Genomic DNA, 23,199 nt, shown 5'->3' on the forward strand with positions numbered 1-23,199 from the left:
CTCATGTGCTGTGATTAACATCTGAAGTTCGACTTGAGGACAATGCTGATATAAATTAGCAAAGGGAGTGCATGTAAGACTCACCACAGTGCTGACTCATCTCTGAGCGAACATACTCTCTGATCTCTTCCTCCTGAACCCAAAATAGGAAAGAAACAGGGCAAAACACACTTAGCAAAGACAACCCCGGTATCCACTCCAAGTAAAACTGTGTGTGTGTGCGTGTGTGTGCGTGCATGTGTATCGTTTGATGTCTTCGGATTACGCCCCTGCGGTAAGGATCAAGCACTGACCGTCATGCCTGCCTCTCCTCTGTCTCCCTTGGCTCCATCTGGGCCCATGTCTCCCTGCAACATAGACAGGTATTAGGACTTATACGACCCACAGAGAGGCTTGCAGCGCATTAATTCATTAAACTGAGACCAGGTGCCACACATGAAAGAACTTCACAGTCAAAGTGGAAGGTTAAATCACCAATAGTGACTTAAGCTCTTAATACACAGGACTAGTATTTCTTGGGAACCTCTAATAATTAGTGATAACTAATATATGCCAATTCTACAAAACTGTTTGTTCAGCAGTGTTTACTTTATGCTGCTTGCAAAGTAATATAGTTAATCACATTTAGAAAAGTAAAAAAGAAAAGAAAAGAAGAAGCTGAAGATGTTTATATGATTAAAATGGCTCATTTTAGCCCATTGCAATGTGTTTGCTAGGCATGCATAATTCAACTTTTGTGCATATAAATGAGACGTTATTGTCATGAACTTGAAATGATGGGATGCTTTCATAAAGTGTTTTAGCTGCATAAAAGCTAAAATAAAATTGCTAGGTGGTTGCCAGGCATTATAATGTATCATGTTTAATTCAACTTTTGTGGATAAAAATTACACGTTACTGTCAGGAAACACAAATGTGACACTTATAATAAGGTGTTATAAGGTGGATTTTGTTGGTGACCAATTCCTAGAAAGAGTGAGTTCAAATCCAAACATACTGAACTCTTGAAGAATGATTTGAACGAGGAATGATAACATTTATTGCAGCATTCTGTAGGGAACATCAAAAATGGAGGCCAACAGCACAATCAAGAAACAGACAGAGACATGTTTGACAACTGACCGGCTCTCCTCGCTCCCCCGGGATTCCTGGGATACCACGCGGACCAACTGTGGCAGGGCCAATTGGACCTCTCTCCCCCTGACGCACAGGCAAAACAACATTAATATAAAGTACATCCAAAGTGGAAAGCATTCACCTAGCTACATTGTCCATTGCCCACATGATAAACAAACGGTATCTGCTTGTATAGTTTTTATCAGTAAAAGCTGTCATTACCTCAGCCAAGAAGGGTACATTTTTGGTAGCATTTGCATGCCTCTTTGAGTGTCATCACTCTGACTATAAATGTGATAGCTTGGATTCTAATAAAACTTTGCAGGTATGTGGAGGTCATGTTAACAATCCATTAAAATTTGGCTTACATCTACCAAGGTCTTCAAGGTCAGCTTAAGGATTTATTGTATGACTTATTTATTCTATGATTCTTAGTGTGTGGTGTGTAAGGTCAACATACATACTACCATGTAAAGATCTAAAATGTCAAGTCACATTTGAGCTTTGACCTCTGCTTCAATGCCAATAGTTTGCTCTACAGACCTATTTATAACTATGTTTCTTACTACCACTGTTTCTACTGACAGCATTCAGGGATTTAGGACACGATATATGGGGATTCCTAAATACTTTGCACCTCTGACATGTTCAAGGTCAAATAAGGTCAAACATTTATAAAATGTCTTTTTTCTTTTTATTAATTACCTAATCCTACATAATGGCAGCTAGAAACTGAGCTGCCTTGGTGGAGGTTTGATGTCTCTGAGTGGTTCTTGCTGATATTCTGTCTCTACTGTGTCTCCGGACAAGAAGCAAGACGAACATTAGTGTGTTGATATACAGGAAAATAACACGACAGGCCTAGACAAGAGTGTCTCAGTTTGAAAAAAAAAAAAAAGCCTCTATCAGCAACATTTGGTTTTGCTCCATTGTCAACAGCTTTTTTTTATTATTTCCTTGATAATAAAGCAGACAAACCAGTCAAGTACAGGGCTCATCAAGCTGTCAATCATCATGAAGCAATACACAGAAACAAAAACAAAAAAATGTGTCAAGTAAAGAAGAAAAAGTAAGAAAAAATAAACACAATGAAAGAGAAAGACAAAAAGAAAGTGTTATCTATATATAAAACTTGCATCATATTTTTATGACAAAACTGTCATCATCTTTCATCTTTGTTGGCACCACATTACTCGAGATGCTTGGGTGCAGCTATTTTTTGCAAACAGTGACATAAGTGATACGTTCGTCTATTCTTTCTTCTGTTATACACATTTTTGTTTCTACTGAAAATTCTGCACAGTCACACTTAATGACGTAAACTGTGATATAAATAATTTTTAAAAAAACATACTAATATCACAGTCCTACATCCTCGTACATTAAACATGTGGCCAAAGTGTGGAAATAGAAATCATGAAGCCAAAGAAAGAATAGTCACCTTTTGTCCCTGGAGCCCCTCAGGGCCCTTAGCACCAGCTGGCCCTTGTGGGCCGGTCAAGCCGGGGCCTCCATCTGCCCCTCTGGGACCTGGAGGACCAGGTACACCAGGTAAACCCTACGTCAAACACAGAGACTGTTATTTTTATGTTTCTGTTGTTGTGAGGATGAACAGTGGCGCAGAATCTGGAGATTAGGTACACCACATGGCTAAAGGGAGTACTCTAATTTTAGATTTGCATGTTTAATGTGAGAAACTCACCCTTTCACCTTTCTCTCCCTGAGCTCCTTTGGGTCCTGCAATCCCATCAAAACCACGGTCACCCTACATCCACAAAGAAAAATGACTACACTGTGCATTTGCACTGGAATATGGATATGAAACTGGAACTTGAGTATGTGCAGAGCACAAACCTTGGGACCAACTAGTCCCTCTTTTCCAGGGATCCCCGGGGCCCCAGAAGGTCCGATGTCCCCCTACAAAACAAATGATGATGACCACTCTTAACAAAGGACACAAAGACATCCACACACCACACAATGACTTATTTCTTCAAATATTAGGCATACCTGTTCACCCTTTCTCCCTGGTAGGCCTGATCTTCCATTGGCACCAGCATTTCCCTGAAAATCGCACACAGCCATTATGCTCCACACCATAAATACAAAGTGCAACCTAACCTAAAGAAATGTAATATGTAACCACGTCATAGCAGCAGAGTAACCACCAAGCAGCTTTAAGTACCATCAGCTTTTAACTAATATTAACATGATGTATTTGGTTAACTCATTATTTAAAAAACAAAAAGAAAACACAAAGCTTCAGAATTATTAAGTATACCTAAACAACTTCTACGTTCATCTTTACATCTTTATTTCTCTTCTTTCTACCATTTCCCGTTTCTCTGCCTCACAAACTCACCTTTTCTCCCTTGGGTCCATCGCCTCCACAAATTCCCTTGGGTCCTCGGTCACCCTGGAAACACAAAAGTTTTTCACTGACAGACATAAAGATCTTTTGTGAGCCACAAAGTGCAAAAACCAGCAAGGCAGAAAGCCCATCCACTCACACTGTTCCTTTACCGAGCACTCACTGTGCACACGAACAAGCACTTTGTGCAGCATATTTCCTACAAAAACAGATATGATGCAGACCTTTGTGCTTTTTCTTTTTTCTCCTTGCAACGGGTATTCAGATAAAAATGTAAAAGTATGTAAAAGCAAATGTGACCAAACAACTGCAGCACATTCTGAGAACTGCATTTAATGTCTCTGACTCCCGTAAATCCGCATGTATGCCTCTGATTTCGATTTGATTTCTACAGATGCATATGGAGAACTCGGGTGATCTCCATTTCTAAATGTCTCCTGTTGTTATTGTTGGCATCCAGCTTACCGTTTTCACCATCCCCAAAATAGTCTTTTGAAACCACAAGTCACAAATGAGGGGGGACTTCACGGAGAAACCAACATTCACACTTCACGATCATGAGCTTGTGACTTAGGTCAGTTAAGTATACTCTATTCATGTATATTCATGTTTAACGTATGGCTTTGGGCACTTGTTGCTGTACCTGTCCTGACTTCCTCGGTGCATACTGACAATTTGAAGCAAAAAATGTCAAATTTGGATTCCTTACTCCATAAGACCTCTCATCACTGATTTTCAGTCCAGTTCTTGTGTAATCTGGCATACCTCAGCCCGTTTCCCCTCCTTAAGAATGGCTTCTAGACAGCCATCCTTCCACATGAGACCATGTCTGAAGAGGCTTCAGTGAACAGCAGATGGATCGGCTGAAGGGCCATATGCATCTCTCAGACTGTTTGTCAGGTCTTTAAAATTAAATGAATTACATTTAATTAAATTTAACTTAAAATTTAAAATTGGTTCTTTGATAAATTGTCTGTGATGTGTAGACAGCATTGGCGCTGGTGCTCTTTTTAGGCTTGAATGATTTATAGGTCAGCGTTAAGTAACTCAACAAACAAACAAAACAAAAAAACATGCCTTTGAATTGGTAAGGTACAAGGACTGGACAGAAAATTAGTGAAAAGCCCCCAATGCCCCCCAAAAACTTTTAAAAGCCCCTTTAAAAGCCTAAAGAATTATTGCTCCATACCACTTTAAAATAGGGCAAGAAAAGCTGGATCCTGGGAAACAGAATATAAAGAAATTAAAAGCACCTCAAATCGATTTGTTTCCTTGAGTGAATGTGTTTGATTTGCATCTTTTGGTGGTGTATTTCACCTGCTGTCTTCATGCTTCTCTTGAAGCCGTTTTAATAAAGGTTATAATAAAAGAAAAGCATAGCATGCCTTCACACCCCTGTGTCATCTCCCACTTTGATCTTTGTTTCAAATTGAATTTAAATCCATGAAGTAAGTAAAATAGAAATGGGAATTGAGTCCACCAGGTTGAGTAAAACATCATTTTTCTGCTATCAATCATCATAATAGAAGTTGAAAGTATCTATATGTGTGACACAATTTGCACTAATCCTCTGCAATCGCATCAATTTTATGCTATTATTCAGTTATGCCTGTCATCACCCATCCCTGAAAAACACTGAAGGGATAAAAACACAAAGCATGAATGAGCACCAGCTCAACCACACACACACACACACACACACACACACTGAAAATACCTTAACTCCTCTTATTCCCACGTTACCAGTCTCTCCCTGTTCACCCTTACGCCCTGGCAGTCCATCTTTTCCCAGTAATCCCTAAAAGTCACAAAAAAACCACAAATCACCTCTGCTTTTTTTAACTGATGACAAATCTACACACAGGTAATAAAGAAGCTGCAGTGTGATGGAAGCTAAACACCGACCGATTCACCAGGTACTCCAGGTTGGCCTGCTTCTCCCTGCAGAGACAAAACAGTAATTACAGCAGTGAAATTACTACACAATCATCATCCATGAGCGGCGTTGCTTGCCTTCTGCCCACCAGGTCCTCTGGCACCTGGGAAACCGGTAGATCCTCGTTCTCCAGGTTCTCCTCTCAAACCCTAATGTTAAGTAGACACATGCACATAAATATAGATATTGATCTTCTTACAGATCAATACAGTAGTATTTTTATCTTGATTTTTTTCTGTGGTAATATCATAATATTTTAATCATTTTAAGGTTGGAATTGATTCCTGTTAAATCCCCAATCAATGTCTAAGCCTGCATGGCCAACACATACACTTCATCAATGATTTTGCATTATGGATCAGTTCTTTAGAGTAAACACAATAAAAATGCACTAAAAATTCTTTAATGCTGAAACATTGTTAACAAAAAAATAGTTATTACAAAAATCTGGCATTATCAACCAAAAATGCCAAATATTTGTTGAATGTAGCCAAACAGGCCTAAAAAATATAATTAAGTAGACAACATATAGGCAGACATACTCAACACTGCTGTAACCCCAAATGGCCACTTAAGACTGCTTCTAAAAGCAAGTCAATCACAATCAAACTGTCCAATTAATTAAAAATAAGGAAAAAAAGATTAGATCGATTAAAACTACTCCTCCATCATGGTAAAATATGTTCATTACAAGGTTTGGCCAGATAGTGCCAGTGCGTTTAACACGTTACCTTTACCTTAGATATTTTTTTGTGCATTTTTAGACAAATATTTGACAAACATTATGGATTACAGTGCAGATATTTTTACACAACACCCAAGACGAGTCACTGCTGTGAAGTTTTAATGCCCCCTTATTCACGAGGGTTCGCCACAGCAGGTTGCGCCACATGTTTGATTTGGCAGATTGTTTTTCTTTTAACAACGGATGCCCTTCCTGACACTATCCCAAACGGATTTCTTTCTCCTCCCTGAGAAACAAAGGTCGCAAAAGTGTAAACCACTACTCTAGTTGTAGTTGTATTTGTATGTTATCAATCTCGGGTATCTCTGTGTGTGACATTGATGCAGCTTTCTAAATATATTTCTAGTGCTGGCTGTTAACTCTAAATATTGCCACAAATAAGGCACAAGATGATGTTCACACAACTTCTGCCAAGCAAGTCCATATCTATTATTTACAGTCTATAGTTTCAGCTTCTGAAATGCAGCAGTTCCTTTCATCTAGTCGCCGTAAATTATTTATCTTAACTGACAACAACCTTAATTGATGGGCTGCTTTTCTGACATTATTCAAACCAAACAGTTAATTAATTCATCTTACCACTTCTCCTGGTGGACCTTCTTGACCTTTTACCCCCTTTTCTCCTTGTATACCTTTGGGTCCTCTGTCACCCTAAAAGCAACAACAGTAAAATTCAGAACAAGTTTTTTTAAAAAAATATTACGCTATCACAACTAAAGTCAATATTTAGCCACAGTAAATGGTGTCATGCATTTGTTGTTCACTGACTGTTTCTCCTTTGTTGCCCTTTTCTCCAGGAGGTCCTCCCACCAGCACAGTGTCCCCCTGTAAGTGATACTACATCTGTAAGAATCCGCTATAAGCCCCAAGCCAAACACACAACGCTTTATCCTTTTGTCTCTTCTTTCACTATGCATCTTGTAATATCACAGGTCATTACCATTGTATGTATTTATACATTCCTCCTGCTCTCAAGGAGCCAAATCTGTTGTAAGAGTTCTTTTTAGTAACAGCCACATCTGAGACATGACTTATTTAGTCCTTATCCATTCACTGTCTCTGCCGCCTTTACAAATATACACAAATAGACAATCAACAGAGTGAGAGAGTGAGCAGTGGTACTGCTTATTAGATATTAAAATGTACACACCTTCTCTCCTTTGTCACCTTGCGGCCCGCTGTCTCCCTGAAAAGGCATTGCATTCAAGCGTGTCAATTTAATTCACTACTTTACATGAGCAGAAAGCTCAGGGGAAGTAGCTAGGATGATGACAGAAAAAAAAAAAAAAGAGGACCAGTGGTATTTACCTTCTCTCCCCGAGCCCCACGATTCCCTGGAGGACCCTAATGAACACAAAAGACACACAAACACATTACAAACAGCTTTATAATGAAAAATGACTGTGGATGCTTCTGCCCCATCAAATTGCATTAATGATGTAATGTCACAACTCTGTAGGGTGCACGGTTTAATTAAACAGTGAGCATCGGTAGAATAGATTCCTGCTGATCGCGCTTTCTACCTGCAATGCACTGAAAAGCCAAAGACCGACTGACTGAATAATTTATAGTCCAGGAAATGCACTGTGACCTTGTGAAGGGCAGCTTTTCTATAATAACAATAAGACTTTGCTTGTGTTCTTTGCTTCACAGCTCAAAACAGATCGTCCTTTGGTTTAAAAAGAAAATTGAGATCTTTGGTGAACAGGCTCTGTCTGCTCCTGAATAAAGGAAAAACTGGATATTTACAGATGATCCTCTCTCCCCATCCAATCCAGCTCGACCCTCCTCGCCCTAGGACACGACAGACACAAGATGAGCAGAAATACACAATTCTTAATTTATATATTTTAGGAGAGAAGTTAACAAATCAGTAACGCAGCCACTGTGTCTTACTCTGGGCCCTGAATCTCCTCTTTCACCTCTCGCACCGGGGACGCCAACACCAGTTTCCCCCTGGCAACAGAAAATATATGAATTCAAAAAAATCTATACACATTTAAGCTGCTGGAAAATAAAATATTGCATGTGAGAGAATCACCTTGTCTCCTTTGACCCCGTTAGTACCAGGAGATCCCTAGAAAACACATTATTGATCATATAAATCCATATTCAATTTCTTCTTGTCTGTTATGGCATCTTCCTCCATCTAAATCAGATCTATTCTTGATTTTAAGAGCTCAATTTAACCCAACAAAAAGGTGATCCAGCTAAAAACAGGTAAAGCACAATTAACAGTCAAGCCTAAACTGGAAGCTCTCAGGAGAATATACTCTGTAAATAAAAAAACAGGAACTTACTGCCAATCCAGGAGGTCCAGGAGGACCAGGGGGACCAACATTTCCTGCACGGCCAGCAAAGCCTTGGAGACCCTGTGAGTGAAAACACAGACAAAGATGTAAAGGTTAAATTAATAATAATAATAATAATAATAACAATAATAATTCTCCTAGTGGATGAACCAACCCTCTCTCCCGGGGGTCCAGGAGGTCCTGGTTGTCCATTTTCTCCTCTCACACCAGGTGGCCCACTGTCTCCTGTTTTCCCTGCAGGACCTGGAGGACCAGCTGGACCAGGCATCCCTGGATCCCCCTAAAATGCAGTGACATTTTCACCCTCAAGTGAGGTGCGCCTGATACAGCCCACTATCTGATTGGAAAGACAAAACTATAGATCATCTTTTGCTGCGATGTGTGCTATTACTCACTTTTAATCCTGGAGGCCCAATCCGACCAGGAGGACCTGCAAGTCCTATCCCTTTCTCTCCCTGAAACACACATTTTATCATAGCAGTCACTGTCAGATTGGTTAGACTGCAGGAAAATCGATAAACCAAATGACGAAAGCTCACCTTATCGCCTTTTGGCCCGGGAGATCCCTGTGCCCCCTTAATTAAGTTGTGAAAAAAGAAGAATTATTTATTGTGTTATTTACTTTTTCATATTTGTATCAACAGGAAATTAGTCAAAGTAAAACAGAAAAATATTAATGAATGAATTGCTGTTTCATAAATTTATTGTGCAGATTTAGAAATATTTCATAAATGTTCCAGTTTCCGGTTGTGAGAACCGTTAATGTGTTTTTTTGAAAACCTCAAAACCAACAAATCATTAAAATCTTGCACATCACAGTCGTCTGGGCAAAGACAGTAAAAACAGGAATAGCAATTTCAATGTCCTTGTGACTAGAAAAAAGCAGTGTTTGCCCCCGATTGCTTTGACATTTTTGTTGCATTCAGATGAAAGATTCAGGTGACAGATTGAAAGAAGTTGCAGCAACCAGCTTGTTGCTCAGTGGTTCAGAACCGTTGGCTGACCCCATTCAATTGCAAGGTGCTGCACAGGTCATGTGGTGGGAAGCAAACTTTCTCCAAATAAATAACATCCAAATGAGACTGACTTCAATCACTCTCAGACACGCTGGAATAGGAATGCAAATAACTGCTGTCCGAGATATCCAGATATCTGAAATCACTCCAAGTCAGTTTACAGAAATTTGTAACACGCCTCTTTGCAATATGAGATACAACTCATCTAGTTTCCAACTGGTTGCATTCTAGTTATATTTCTATATAAAAGAAAGGTTGAAAAGCCTTATGTCATTTTACAGTTAAATTGCCATAGTGGAACAACTACGTCACTATTTTCTGTTTCAGCTCTATGAGGTTCTGTTTAGTAATTACTGTCATTTTCTGTGTAATGTGAATTCCTGTGTATGTAGGCAGCAACAGATAGCAACAGATTTGAGATTTCCACCAATTTATCTCAGTTAATCACTGTATTTTCACAAACAGATGGTGTTTGTGAACTAACTTGACCCCATTCAATCACAAACTGGTAGAAGACCGACTCCACCGTGTTGCTCTTTCGTTGCTGTCTGGATACACCAAAGTCACTTTAAAGACAGCAGCTGACTCTGCGTGGTCACAGACCTGGGCTCCAACTTGGAAGGAACAATTTCAAAGCCAACAACAATGCAAACGCATTTACACAAAGTGCAACAATTGTCTCCAGCCTGGGTTTTCTCTAGTGTGACTGTCTATAGACTAGTGTTTCCCCAATGTGTGGGCTCTAGTGAGCCATAAAGGTGTAGCATAAGAGGTCATTTAGTTTTCTTTTACAATGTTGTAATTTCTTAATAAGTGCTGGCCGTGTATGCTGTTGTTGGATTTGTTGCCTTTTTTTTGTCTGTTTTTGGTTTTGATTTTTATTTTGCTGTCTTTATTGTCTGTGCTCTTCTGTCCCGCTGTTTGTGACTGTGTAAACAATTTTGAAACTTGCATAAATAAAAAAAACAAACAAAAAACAATGTTGTAATTTAGTTTGCACTACCCTAAAGATCTATAACCAAATTATTGCAAAGTTGATCATATCTCATAAATAAAAATTTAATTAAAACTCATCAAATTTCAAGTGACATGTTATGCTTAATTTTGTCACCTATTTTTATTCCATAAAATATCTTGTATCATGTCACTGGTTAAAGGGGATGTGATGGCAAGAAAAAACCTGTTGATGGAGATGGGGTATACAGATTTCAAACTGGGCCGTGGCATTCTTATATGACTGATTCAGGCATGATTATATAACTTGACTTCGGAGTAAATCAGCTATCAAGTTGTTAAAACTGATTTCACATATGCATGAGGTGGGCGGCACTGAATACTTTTTCTCCTCTTATTACATACACATATACATATAATATACATTTTATTATTTTGCACTAATATTTATCAAGGCATAGAAGACATTTTAAAAAAATCAAACTGTTCAAAATTTGATGAATTTTCCCAAAAAATAAAAACAGTGACTTTAATTCCATCGACTATAATGGATCACTGGATTTGTTTATGTGAAATTACACAAAATTACACACTACTATTGACATCAGCATTGCAAATCTTCCATAAAAGCATAAACACTATGACTAAGACTTCATTAAAAAAATCTAATATGACTTTTTGAAATCCAGTTGGGCAGTGGAAGTTGATTACTCACATCTTCTCCAGGTTCTCCTGATTCACCAGCTTGTCCCTTGTATGACAACAGACAGCACATTGTGTACCTTCATATTTGTATATGTAAGTACGTCATTATTTTGTCCCATTATCGTACTCACTCTTTCTCCTTTGATGCCAGCAACACCTTTGTCTCCCTTGTTACCCTAAATGACAGCAGTTGTGCATTCAGATATACAATTTTAATGAAAAAGCACTTAACATTTCCAGTCGGTCCCTCTCACTCACTGAGGGGGAGCTTGCAGTTTGGTCAGACTCACCTTTTCACCAATTGGACCTCTCTCTCCAGCTGTGCCTGGCAGCGTTAAACCAGGAGGACCCTGCATCAATCAGAACCAGGAAAGTGCTGTAAGCTGCATTCGTAAATGCTGCTCTATTGCGTCACTTCATGCTGCAGCTACTTCCACATTAATGGCAATAGGAGTGACTCACCCTCTCTCCTTTGGGTCCAGGAGGTCCAGCCACAGCCTGTGTACAGAGTACAGAAGAAGGAGGAAAATAACAGTAATTACCTGCACAGCACGATGTGGGTTGTTGTTCATTAAAAGATGCCAACGTGTACCTAAAAGCTTTGGTATTAAGTATCATATTAGCTTAATCATCTTTGCTTCTAGCTCTCGAATATTAAGAGCCTGAATGTCTTCAGGACGGACAGCCAACAAATGCACACTCACTGTTTAAGAATAGCACAGCAGACTGTGAAAACATTTGAAAATCTATTCAGCTTCACTGCCAAAAGCCTGCAAGTCCAGTGTGTCTTATCACTTGTACACAACAATATTTTAAAGGCAATTTAAGAAAGACTGGATTGTAAGGACTGATTCAAAAAATGCTTAAATCCAGAAGTTACTTCGTGATAAAATTCTGTTTTTATTTGTGGTGTTCAAACATGTTTCACCACAATGATAAGGAAGAATAAAGGAAGCAAAGTGGAATAAACGAAGCACATTATGGAGTGTGACAGACAAACTACAAAAGTACTGTGCTTCAGAACACAGGCATCGCTTCCTGTTAAAAAGGGAGTTCTTCCTCCCTGCTGTCATTTGCTTGCTCACCGGAGATCACCAGGTCATTGAGCTTTTCTCTCTCATATCACATTGTTTTTACCTTAAAATATAAAGCAGCTAAAGATCATTCTTGTTGTGAGCTGGACACAAAAAAGACACAAAAACAATCTGAAGTAAAACATCTTCACAAATCAGGTGAGGATTATTGCAGGGATTCTCAAAGTTTAGTGACATACTGCCAGTTTGGGAAGGCAGCATACGCCTGATTGCCAAAGAGAAAAAAGGCAAACTTTTAGTTGTATGTACTCTTATGTAGTCATTTTTTATTCTGGCTTTTATTTTAGCTGTGATTTTACAAAGTTGGGGGAAGTTTATTTTGCCATTAGGCCAGAGACAAAAATATATAGAAGTACTCTCGAGGTGTGTGATACTTTATAGCAGAACTGAATGAACTGTACTTGAAATGTACAGTAGATCATTCTTTTCTTGCCACAGTAAATTGAGGGCTGTTGATGATCTTCTTTGAGATTTCTGGTGTTACAGAAAGTCTGGAAATTTCTGTAAGTCAAGCGAGAGAGCGAAACCCTTAAGTTAAGAGTGTGTGTGTGTGTGTGTGTGTGTGTGTGTGTGTGTGTGTGTGTGTGTGTGTGTGTGTGTGTGTGTGTGTGTGTGTGTGTGTGTGTGAGACAACAAATGTTGGAGAGAAATCCTGAGCAGATGAACAAGTCGTATATAGCAGGTTATCAGAGTCACTCAAGAAACTGAATGAATATAACCATTCAGGGAAAAAAAATGAAAACAAATCCATTTCATAAGTCGTTTTATTTTTCATGTCTTTCACTAAATGCATCTTCTTCAGTGTTGTTGGGCATCGGAAGTGAACCAGTTCATGGCAACACGGACAATACCGGTGCTTTTTGAATGTTTTCTATACGTTGAAGCTACAACGCTGAATTACTAATGTTTTCAAAAGCATGCCATAATGTGTCTGTGAAGGTTTTCAGTCAACCAGGTCATCGTAGTCTAAGGAGCTTGGAAAGAAAAGCGTCTGGACTTCTTTAAGTTTCCTTGAAGACGTTTCACCTCTGAATTCAAGCAACTTAAAGAAGTCCAGACGCTTTTCTCTTTTCTCTCCAAGCTCCTTAGACCATGCCATGCTCTTTGTTGACTTTAGCGCTGCTTTCAATACGATACTCCAAGACAGACTAATAGTTAAACTGCTGGAAATCTGACTTCCTTCTACCACCTGTCGCTGGATCAGAGACTTCCTCTCAGACCGTATACAGAGAGTTAGAGTGGGGCCTCATCTTTCCTCAGCCTTAACACTGGCTCTCCACAAGGCTGTGTACTGAGTCCTCTACTGTACACTCTGTACACACATGACTGTGTTACTTCCCACCCAGACAACGCAGTCATCAAGTTTGCAGATGATACCACCGTGGTGGGGCTCATCTCTGGGGGAGATGAGACGACGTACAGAGCTGAGGTTCAGAGGCTGACAGATTGGTGTGTAGACAACAACCTGGACCTCAATACCACCAAGACAAAAGAACTGGTAGTTGACTTCAGAAGGAGGAAGTCTGAGCTGCAGCCTGTCAGCATCAATGGCGAGTGTGTGGAAAGGGTCTCCAGTTTCAAGTTCCTGGGTGTGCACATAGACACAAACCTCCAATGGAGCTCTAACATCTCTGCGGTTTTGAAGAAGGCCCAACAGCATGTCCACTTTCTGAGGATCCTCAGAAAAATGGACCTGAAGAAGGAGCTGCTGACCGTCTTCTACCACTGCTCCATTGAAAGTGTGCTGACATATTGCATCGGTGTATGGTTCTCCAGCTGCACCACAGCACACAGAAAGGCACTCCAGAGGGTCATCAATATGGCCCAAAAAATCATTGGACATCCTCTTTCCTCCCTGAAGGACCTGTACAGCACTCGCTGTCTCAAGAGGGCACGCAGCATCCTACGGGACGGTACACACCCAGGACACCGGGTGTTTAAGCTGCTGCTGTCTGGCAGGAGGTTCAGGCTGCTGAGGTCCCGAACAAACAGACTCAAGGACAGCTTTTACAACAGGGCAATAGCCCTAATCAGTGCTAACAGCTGACCTGACTGGCTACCTACCTGAACTTTTTGGGGGGGGAGGTAACAAGGGTAAAAACAGTAACAATAATAATATTTATATTTATAACAAGGTGCAATAACAATTAATGTGCAATAATAACAATGTGCAATACAAACACACTTATTCTTCTTTTTTATTACTAAGTTATTATACTGTGTTGTGTTGTTTGTGTTGCGTTGTGATGTGTCGTATCGGGTCGTGTTGTGTTATATGTAGTGCTGACGTAGGACAGTTTTCCAATTTCATTGTACTATTGTACTATGTATGACTGTGCAATGACAATAAAGAGTTATCTTATCTTATCTTATAATGTCTTTTGTTAAAGAAGCTCCAAGTTAATGGGCTTGAAAAGCATCTGGCATTGTAATAGTTTACGTTTGCCTGAATGTTTGCGTCCCGAGATTAAATGAACGGAACCAAATTATGTGTTAAAATATAGGGTAACTCAGAATTTTGAAACACTGCGTTTCAATAATTGGAAAAACAAGCAGCTGGTATTGTTCTTAAAAACAAATTAGTTAATTCCAGCACTGTAACACACACTTCATTCTAGACTGTACACTATGTTAATGTAAACCCCTTATAAAGGGTGGCAAAATTCAACAACATAACAGCCTGCCATTAAAACAAATCAGATCTGCTGAGACTGAATTGGAGGAAATTCATTACAAAAAGTAACAGTTTAATTAGAGCTTATGCCACAATTAAAACTATTAATGTACACTGTTTTTTCTTTATTAGAAATTTTTAAAAGAATCCATCAAACCATCAGTAATAAAAACTCAAGTCACATTAAAGTGTGGAAAATGTGATAATGTGAGAAGCAGTTAACAGGGAACATTATGTAAGTGACCTTCTCTGTCATTTTTAGTTTTCATCTGCAAGAATTTGGCTTAATTTCCATCCTCACTGACAGAATCAACACAAGGAAGCCAAACAATCCCCTTTAACAGATGTCTCCCATCATTCGTTAACAGTATACCAATGTTCATCCAGCACAGCTGTTTGAGCATGATCATTTTTGATTAGGTTTATCATTATATTAGTGGTTAAAATAGAATAAACTACGAGGCACAGCAACTGCCCAACAAGTCAATAATAAACTCCAGGTATACAAAGTAGAGATGGACCGATCCGATATTACGTATCAGTATCGGTCCGATACTGACGTAAATTACTGGATCGGATATCGGAGAAAAATAAAAAAAATGTAATCCGATCCATTAAATATCAAAAAAGCACCTCGCAAAACTTGCGACATGGCGTAACTCGGCTCATAACCGTAGCACATTGCAGCAGTGCGGGTCACGTGATAGAGCGGCTGTGTGTATTTGTAGCCTCGCTAGCAATCCGGCATTTCATCTCCGAAGAAGTTATCCCAGAGAGAAGTAAAGCAAGTGTGTAAGTTCATCTCTGAATGTCTGTAAAGCATTCCCGCGTTAAGCTTAACAACAGATATATGGAGTGACCGCCTCTCTCTCTCCCTCTTCTGCTGCTACTTCAATCATGAAACTGATTAATGATCAGCTGATCGGCTTTTCTGTCCCGAGTCCGTCTCTCTTGTTTTTCTTTTATTGCTCACTTCGCGCCAGAAAGAGGAAACCAGCGGCTGAACAACAGCAGCACGTTTAAGCTTGATAAGCTGTTGTTAGAATTTATTTAATATTACTTTCTACACCAGGATCCTTTTCTATGTAGCTGACGGCTGGTAACTGTGCAGGGGCGGATCTAGCAAAGTTTAGCCAGGGGGGCCGATAGGGCATGAACAGGGAAAAGGGGGCACAAAGACATACTTTTCTTTCTTATTCTCATTTAAAATGTCTAGCTTTTAATAAATAATTATCCGAATCTTACACCCAAAGTTTTAATCTGATGTAAAATGTATAGAAGTCCATTACTGTATATAGTAACTATTAAGTCTAATATACCCTAGTAAGCTATAGTACTTTTTCCTTTGGGAAGGTACCATCTGTGCAGAGTGCAATTTTGTTGAAGAAAGGTGTTGAATCTATTTGATTATTCTTGAAAAATAACTGATTTCTGTGTATTTTTTTTTCACACTGCATCAAATTATAGTTGATTACGTCAATTAAGCATCATGAGGTGGAGGGTGGGAGGTGGTTCCCTATTTTATTTTATTTTATTTTATTTTATTTTATTTTATTTGCTGGGAGTTTTAGAACCCTATTAGTTAGGTTGCTTAATATTTCTGCTAAGTACTCTTTAAAATACCAGAATAGGGAGGATGGAGTAGGTTTAAGTTTATTAGATTGATCAGTTTTGCTGAACTATGAAATATTTTGGGTGCAGTGTATTTTTTGCATACAGGTATCACAGAATAGCTTTAGTGTGTGTTTTTTTAACTTGAGTATGAACTTATACAAAATGCAGCAAGATATTAAAAAAACAGTTTTATTGATTAAAAAATACACTATATCGGATTCATATCGGTATCGGCAGATATCCAAATTTATGATATCGGTATCGGTATCGGACATAAAAAAGTGGTATCGTGCCATCTCTAATACAAAGATGTCTTACTTCACACAGGGTTTGAGTTCCCAATCGAAAAACAATAAAACTGTGGAACAAAAATCTATGGATCAATAAAAAAACAAAAACAAATTAACTTTAAAGTGACAGACTGCACATAAAAAAGGAATGGCATTTGACCTAACGCATGTGAACCCATCTGTCAGCCACGGTGGTTGTGTTAAAGCCTGGCCTTCAGCATGGAGAGCTGCCAATAGATGTGGCACACTGGAATTCATCAAGGATTTTAAGCAAAAGGATGAATGCAGAGGTATAGGTCTGTGTCATCCATTCAGCTGGAAAACGACTGCAAACATACAATACTTACAATAGGGTCTGGAGACTATCTGTTAATGATTTAATTTATAATGATGAGAACATTTTTGTGCAGGGATGTTTAGTCATATAACAGATTAACACAGCTGACACTTTGCACAGGAAGCTTGAATTCTTCTATTACCATAAAGTCCCACCATATCCAGTTTATTATAGGAAAGCATAAACTGGAGACACGGCCTACTGTAAAATAAAACACATGGTCTTAGAGAGAAATTAAGATTAAATACTCAAAAAAGACTTTTTTAACACCCCAGAGATACTGCTTTGTGTTTCACCTATTCGGGAATTAGCGACCACTCCAAACAGCTCAAAATGTCCAAGGTTAGAAGAGCACAGTTGGCCTGACTGTTTAAATATGCAGAGGCAGAAATGTGTTCAGACAGAAATGAGAGCAGGTCCACATTTATCTGGCATTACTCCACAACACAATTTATGACTGTGTTTGACCTCATGAATTACAGTTTCCAGTTCCAACGACCCCAAAATTCTCCAATTGCTCTGACAATATACTGGCTCTCAATCAAACCTTTTCCATATTAGATTCTTAGATTATCCTCATGTGTCACATTGCCAGTCAGCATAATTAAACCATCTCAGCATCATGGCTATCATCTACAAATAAAACAGTAGTACTCCAGTTTCTCTTTAAGAAGAGTGGACTTACAGGGGAACACATCTGGAACCCACTGGGGCTAAGGTTCATGCTTTAAGATGCAGCTGTGGCTAAGATGGTACAGCGGGTCATCGAATTATTGGAAAGTTGGTGGATCAGCCTTCCAATGGGTCGACTCCCTGACTTCTCCGGTCCACATGACAAAGTATTGTTGGGGAAGATATTGAACCCTGAGTTCTCTCCATTGGAGTGTGAGATTGTGTCTGAATGTTAGAAAAGTACTTAGGCATAGAAAAAAAAGGTGCTCTGTGAATGAGACTGTGTTCAACCGAGTAGAAACGCATTGTGTAACTACCAGTCCATTTACCATTCACTGCTCCTAAAGGAGGACTCAGAATAGAACCCCCTGGTGTCAGATAAAAGCTCTTCAATCTAATAATAACGCTATACTTTTTAAAATTATTACTTCATACAACAAACCATTCTGTAGCTTGGATTATATCCGATAAAAACAACCAAAAAACTAGCTGCATTTTCTGTGTCTCTTAGAAAGAGATTGCTCGCTAGACGCAACATCTGCTCACCTTCCCTGGAGGCCCGCTGTCTCCCTGCTCCCCCTTCAGGCCAGCCTGGCCTGGAGGTCCTGCAATGCCCTGAGGAACAAATTACACAATGTTAACACTGAGAAAAAAAACACTTAATAGTGCTGCCACCGGTGAGCAATATGACATAAACTCAAACCTGCTTTCCTGGTAATCCAGGTATTCCTTCTTTGCCAGGCACCCCATCTCTTCCAGGAACACCAGGTTTGCCTGCTTCACCCTGAGGAGCAGAAATGCCTTAGTATATGTGAATGTGTTTATCACTCTCACACTGAAGATCATTTACTCATTCAAAATCTGAACCGATGCCTGTGTTAAATTCACATCTTTACATCATTGATCAGTTATGGTCTACACAATAAGACTCTAAATAATGCACACAATGCCAGATAAATGAACTTACATCTATTTTTCTTGATTTTCTTATCAAAGTATGCCAGCACTTATTTTCAGGTTATAAAAGCGCTTCACATTTTAATATATTTAGTCTACAATAGTCAACATATTACACAAATCCAGCAGTTAGCTATGTGGATGTGTGAGAAAACCAGAAATAATAATGGTAGAAATGTTGATATATCCCCAAAAAAGAAAGAAGGGTCTGATATCCAAAAAAACCCTATGCAGCTCAAGCTGTCAGCAAAATCTTGGTACAGATGTTTTGGCATTTTCAGTTAATCACCTCCCTATTTTCAGCTACAACAAAACTGCTTGAGGGTCAAGACTTTTTTTTTCACGTTTACATTTCCTCACTGTGTGACACATTGCAGCCGCAGCAGGATTAAGACCAAATACGCACCACCTGCCCTGGCAGTCCCGGAGGCCCCTGTGGACCCTGCAGGGAGAAAAAAATTACAGTGGTACGAAGGAACACATTTTGATACACACCGTGAGATTTTAAATGAATTTCACGAGAAAACATGACAGAATTATGTTCCCCTGCTGAGAAGTTATGATTTGTGGGAACACATACCACAGCTCCTGGGGGACCTGCTGATCCTGGCAGACCTGTGCTCCCCTGTGCACCAGGAGGACCCTGCAGAGATGAGAAATAAACTCACAGGGTTATCCGTTGTACATCACAACTGTGCGCATTGTTATATTATTCGGTCCCGGAGAAATTTAATGCATTTTATATAAGATGTAAAAAATTTTATACCTGTACACCAACACCTGCTTCTCCTTGATTACCCTGTAAAAAACAAAAGTTTTATAAGTTTGATAAACAAACAAACAAACAAAAATCTACTTGTTGCACACTAAAGTTTTGATAATGTAGTGAACTCACCTTTACACCTGGTGGACCTGGCAGCCCAGCGGGACCCATGGGACCCTGTTAAAAACACATCATCAACGTTGGTAACTGTTAATAAGAGTCTTTGAATGTGTGTGACATGTTTGTCATACTTACAGTCGGCCCCCTAATGCCTGGCTCTCCTGGGTTTCCCTATAAGCAAAGTCACAAAGTCACATAAAAAATTGAACATCTGCACACAGGCCACATGCTAAAGGAATTTTTTCTTTTTTTTTACATTTTTAAAAGCTAAATGGCTTTGTTCCTGAGAGTTATGTAAGAATGTCAGCCGTGTCTGTCGCTAAATATAACTTTCTGCTAGGAGTTCACAGCAGTCCCAGTGAGATGATCACTGATACAGAAACAAGCAATTCTGCATTTGACCGCTCCAAAAAACAACCAAATGAGTGAATATTAAACTGTGTACAGATCAGCTAATGAGTTTATGTATTTTTGAAGTGTCTGTTTCTAGTCTTTAACTCTAAGTTAAATGACTACTGGCAGTAGCTTTATATGTAACAAAGTGATGTTTTCATCCAACTCTGAGTAGCAAAATCCAGAGCTGAAAAATGACGCCAAAGGTTAAGCTTATGAAACACAAAACTGAGGCAGGTTCCAAAATTGAGTACATAGACATTTTATTTCTATATATATTTGTATATTAACAATGATTAGCAGCTATCTATTAACTGCATTTTATATCCATCAATCCTTAGGTAAAAAAATGATCACTTAAAAAGAAAAATCCTAAAACTGAGGCTTCAGATTTAAAGGTTAAAAACCCCATACATGTTAAAATGATAAAATGTACAGATAATTTAAAAAATGGTAGCCTTTAAAGCTAATTTTAGTTGTCATAATAATGTAATGAACTCATTTTTTAATATAACTTACTTATTAAAATTTTTATTCAGGCTTAAAGAGGCTAAAAGTCTGCCCCAGTGTTTGACGCATGCTTTTACATATACTACCTTTTTTGTACCCATGCAATCTATAGATCATCTTGCTTACCAAGCAAGCTAGCATCAGCTGATAACTTCACCCTCTCATTCAATTCAATTTTATTTATGTATCACAACAACACTCGCTTAAGCTGCTTCATATTGTAAGGTAAAGACCATACAATAATACAGAGAAAACTCCAGCAAACAGATGAGTAAAAACTTGGAGACAGTGGGAAAGAAAGACTTTGGCTAGATCAATTTTTGTATACAGTCAACTCCCAAGAAGCAAGCAACTAACTTTCAATTTCAAAATGTAGAACAATTCCTTTAGGGAACATATTTATGCCTAAATATGTTTAGAAAAATTGAGTACTTAAAAAGATGCACACTTTTTCTGTACCCAAAAATCTACAACTTGGAATGATAAATACTGTCATATGTACATGTCTCTATAGGAAACATAAAATACAAGCACTTAATTGATGGACAACAGGTAGAACAATACAAACAGATTATCTGAAATGTCAACAAGGAGACACTTGCATGGTAAGCTCTGAAAAATCAGCACTGTGCAAGGGATAAGCAAACAACAGACATCAGGCACAGCTGCATGCATGATAAGCAGATTCGAGCGAATCATCAACCGTACTTTCTGGAGTGCACCCAGTTTAGTATTCCCCACACTACTGTACATAAGAGCTGCGGCTGAGGATGTCAGCCGACTTGCTTTCATCTCGTCTAACAAATTTATGGTATTTTACACATTTAAATTTTTTTCTTCAAAATGTAGTCCTTGAGTTTGACACAGATCCTTTTGGACATTTCATGAGGAACTGTTCGAGGTCTGACTCTTATCCCAGACCTCAGCTCCAGAATCATGATTCTAATAAGAATGAATTAAGATTAAAGAGGTGAAAATTGGCTGGGAGGTACATGACAATGAGTGCATCCCGATGACAGGTTGTGCTCCTGGTGTTAAATCGTGCTTTATTTTTTACCCTGCTTGCTTTGTAAGCTATTGCCCATTAGCATCTTATCAGTTTTGGTCGAATCCTAATTATATCTGATACTACAAGGACAGATTCTCCAAACCTTTCACACCTATTTCCCCAAAAGCTCAAGCATGCCAGCCATCAGCAGAGAACCTACCGGTCTGCCTAGAACTCCTGGGAACCCAGGGAAGCCCTGGAGAAATGACAGACAAAGGAAAGTGGATGACAGGAGGGAGGGGGGGACAGGTAGGTGGAGAACAGTGACGAAAAAGGGGAAACGAACAACACACACAAAAGGAAATGGACATAGATAAGACGCACACAGGTAGAGAGAGAAAGTTAAAGAGTGAGGCGTTAGTCGCACAGCTGCATGTGGTTATTGCCTAAGGATCTACGAAGCCTCGGCCCAAGGAGGGAAACAGCTCCGTTGGCTTTGAACTTGCAGTCAGCCTGCAGCTTTAACTCTGCAGATCAAGCCTAAAAGAAGCAGACTGTGTTACTGGTTACTCACTGGTTGGCCTCGAGGACCAGCAGGCCCTGTTGAACCCTGCTCAGACACGCAGGGAAGGAAAACAAAAAGTGTGAGGAATATTTTCCTTTCTTTCCTTGGTGTTACCATGACTGATGATAACCATGACTTACAGAATTTCCCCAAAGTGTGTTTTGGGGAAAAAAGATGAAACTTTAATGTGTTCTTTGTAGAGATGTGGTTCCTACTTGTTACATACTTTGAAAACAATAGATTATAGGCTCATTATGTCTGTGAATGATTATCAGTGATATAAGGAAATACACACACTTACCAAGTCAGCTGAAATTAATGTTTAGAATACATATTTACAAAATCAATGCTATATAATTTTCACTATGACAATTCGAAAGTACAGTGTTGTAAGAGTCAAGTTAACTTTCAGAAACCTCTGCCACACATCCCGCAGGGAGCAGTCCACTTACCGGTTTCCCATCCTGGCCCGGTTTTCCAGTCTCTCCTGGTGTTCCCTGCAATTGCAAGCCACACATCTGTATCCTGACAAATCTCATAATAGTAATTATTATAATAGTTTTATATTAGACTGAATAACACTTTCGAAGAATACCTGTACAGCAAATTTTCTTAACGCAATTTAGCTGAACATCAACAAATATGAACACAACAGGTCATCTTTACATTTCAGTTTTGCAAGATAAACAAGAAACAATGTTTTAATTAGTGGGAATTTAAGGAGGCGGAAGAGAAATTTTAATAGCTTTAGACATAGCTTGACTAACTGTTTCCCCATGCTTACAGTCTTTACACTAAGCTAAGCCAACCAGCAGCTACAATAGTGTAATATTTAGTGGACAGATGTTAGGATCACATCTTTTCATCACTGATCTTCCTAACAAGCAGGAGGTGGTAGTCAGAATATTTAAAACACATTTTGAGTTCATGATTAGAGTAACAAAATATTTTAATCAAGGCTCCATTTGAGAGGCAGCTCACCTGTGAGCCATCACGGCCTTTTTCTCCTGGCTCTCCTCTCTCACCTTTATCACCTCGAGGTCCCACGAAACCCTGTAAGGCGCATT

The 23,199-nt window shown here is 39.1% G+C and overlaps 1 protein-coding gene across 2 annotated transcripts in view; it reads right to left on the reverse strand.

Moving 5' to 3' along the window:
* The window catches only part of col7a1 (collagen, type VII, alpha 1), a 65,841-nt gene that overhangs the window by 9,357 nt on the left and 33,285 nt on the right, over window positions 1-23,199 (reverse strand). The window contains exons 78-113 of one of the 2 annotated variants that reach the window (XM_084928392.1): window positions 23,114-23,185; window positions 22,585-22,629; window positions 22,142-22,177; window positions 19,812-19,847; window positions 19,689-19,733; window positions 19,560-19,592; window positions 19,374-19,436; window positions 19,200-19,235; window positions 18,540-18,620; window positions 18,383-18,451; window positions 11,618-11,653; window positions 11,446-11,505; window positions 11,287-11,331; window positions 11,166-11,201; window positions 9,020-9,055; window positions 8,876-8,935; window positions 8,635-8,760; window positions 8,469-8,540; window positions 8,210-8,245; window positions 8,065-8,124; window positions 7,918-7,962; window positions 7,477-7,512; window positions 7,319-7,354; window positions 6,937-6,993; window positions 6,748-6,819; window positions 5,501-5,572; window positions 5,393-5,428; window positions 5,205-5,285; window positions 3,479-3,532; window positions 3,127-3,180; window positions 2,971-3,033; window positions 2,819-2,881; window positions 2,558-2,674; window positions 1,123-1,200; window positions 294-347; window positions 85-133 (exon numbers count right to left, since the gene is read on the reverse strand). In XM_084928392.1, coding sequence (XP_084784518.1) covers window positions 85-133; window positions 294-347; window positions 1,123-1,200; window positions 2,558-2,674; window positions 2,819-2,881; window positions 2,971-3,033; window positions 3,127-3,180; window positions 3,479-3,532; window positions 5,205-5,285; window positions 5,393-5,428; window positions 5,501-5,572; window positions 6,748-6,819; window positions 6,937-6,993; window positions 7,319-7,354; window positions 7,477-7,512; window positions 7,918-7,962; window positions 8,065-8,124; window positions 8,210-8,245; window positions 8,469-8,540; window positions 8,635-8,760; window positions 8,876-8,935; window positions 9,020-9,055; window positions 11,166-11,201; window positions 11,287-11,331; window positions 11,446-11,505; window positions 11,618-11,653; window positions 18,383-18,451; window positions 18,540-18,620; window positions 19,200-19,235; window positions 19,374-19,436; window positions 19,560-19,592; window positions 19,689-19,733; window positions 19,812-19,847; window positions 22,142-22,177; window positions 22,585-22,629; window positions 23,114-23,185 — 2,050 coding nt within the window. Of the gene's footprint in view, window positions 1-84; window positions 134-293; window positions 348-1,122; window positions 1,201-2,557; window positions 2,675-2,818; window positions 2,882-2,970; window positions 3,034-3,126; window positions 3,181-3,478; window positions 3,533-5,204; window positions 5,286-5,392; window positions 5,429-5,500; window positions 5,573-6,747; window positions 6,820-6,936; window positions 6,994-7,318; window positions 7,355-7,476; window positions 7,513-7,917; window positions 7,963-8,064; window positions 8,125-8,209; window positions 8,246-8,468; window positions 8,541-8,634; window positions 8,761-8,875; window positions 8,936-9,019; window positions 9,056-11,165; window positions 11,202-11,286; window positions 11,332-11,445; window positions 11,506-11,617; window positions 11,654-18,382; window positions 18,452-18,539; window positions 18,621-19,199; window positions 19,236-19,373; window positions 19,437-19,559; window positions 19,593-19,688; window positions 19,734-19,811; window positions 19,848-21,787; window positions 21,824-22,141; window positions 22,178-22,584; window positions 22,630-23,113; window positions 23,186-23,199 lie in introns of both variants that reach the window. The other variant, XM_084928391.1, reaches the window with a different exon arrangement.

The sequence above is a fragment of the Perissodus microlepis genome, chromosome 5 (genome assembly GCF_051167445.1).
Source record: "Perissodus microlepis isolate ML-2025 ecotype Zambia chromosome 5, ASM5116744v1, whole genome shotgun sequence".
Lineage (NCBI taxonomy): Eukaryota > Metazoa > Chordata > Actinopteri > Cichliformes > Cichlidae > Perissodus > Perissodus microlepis.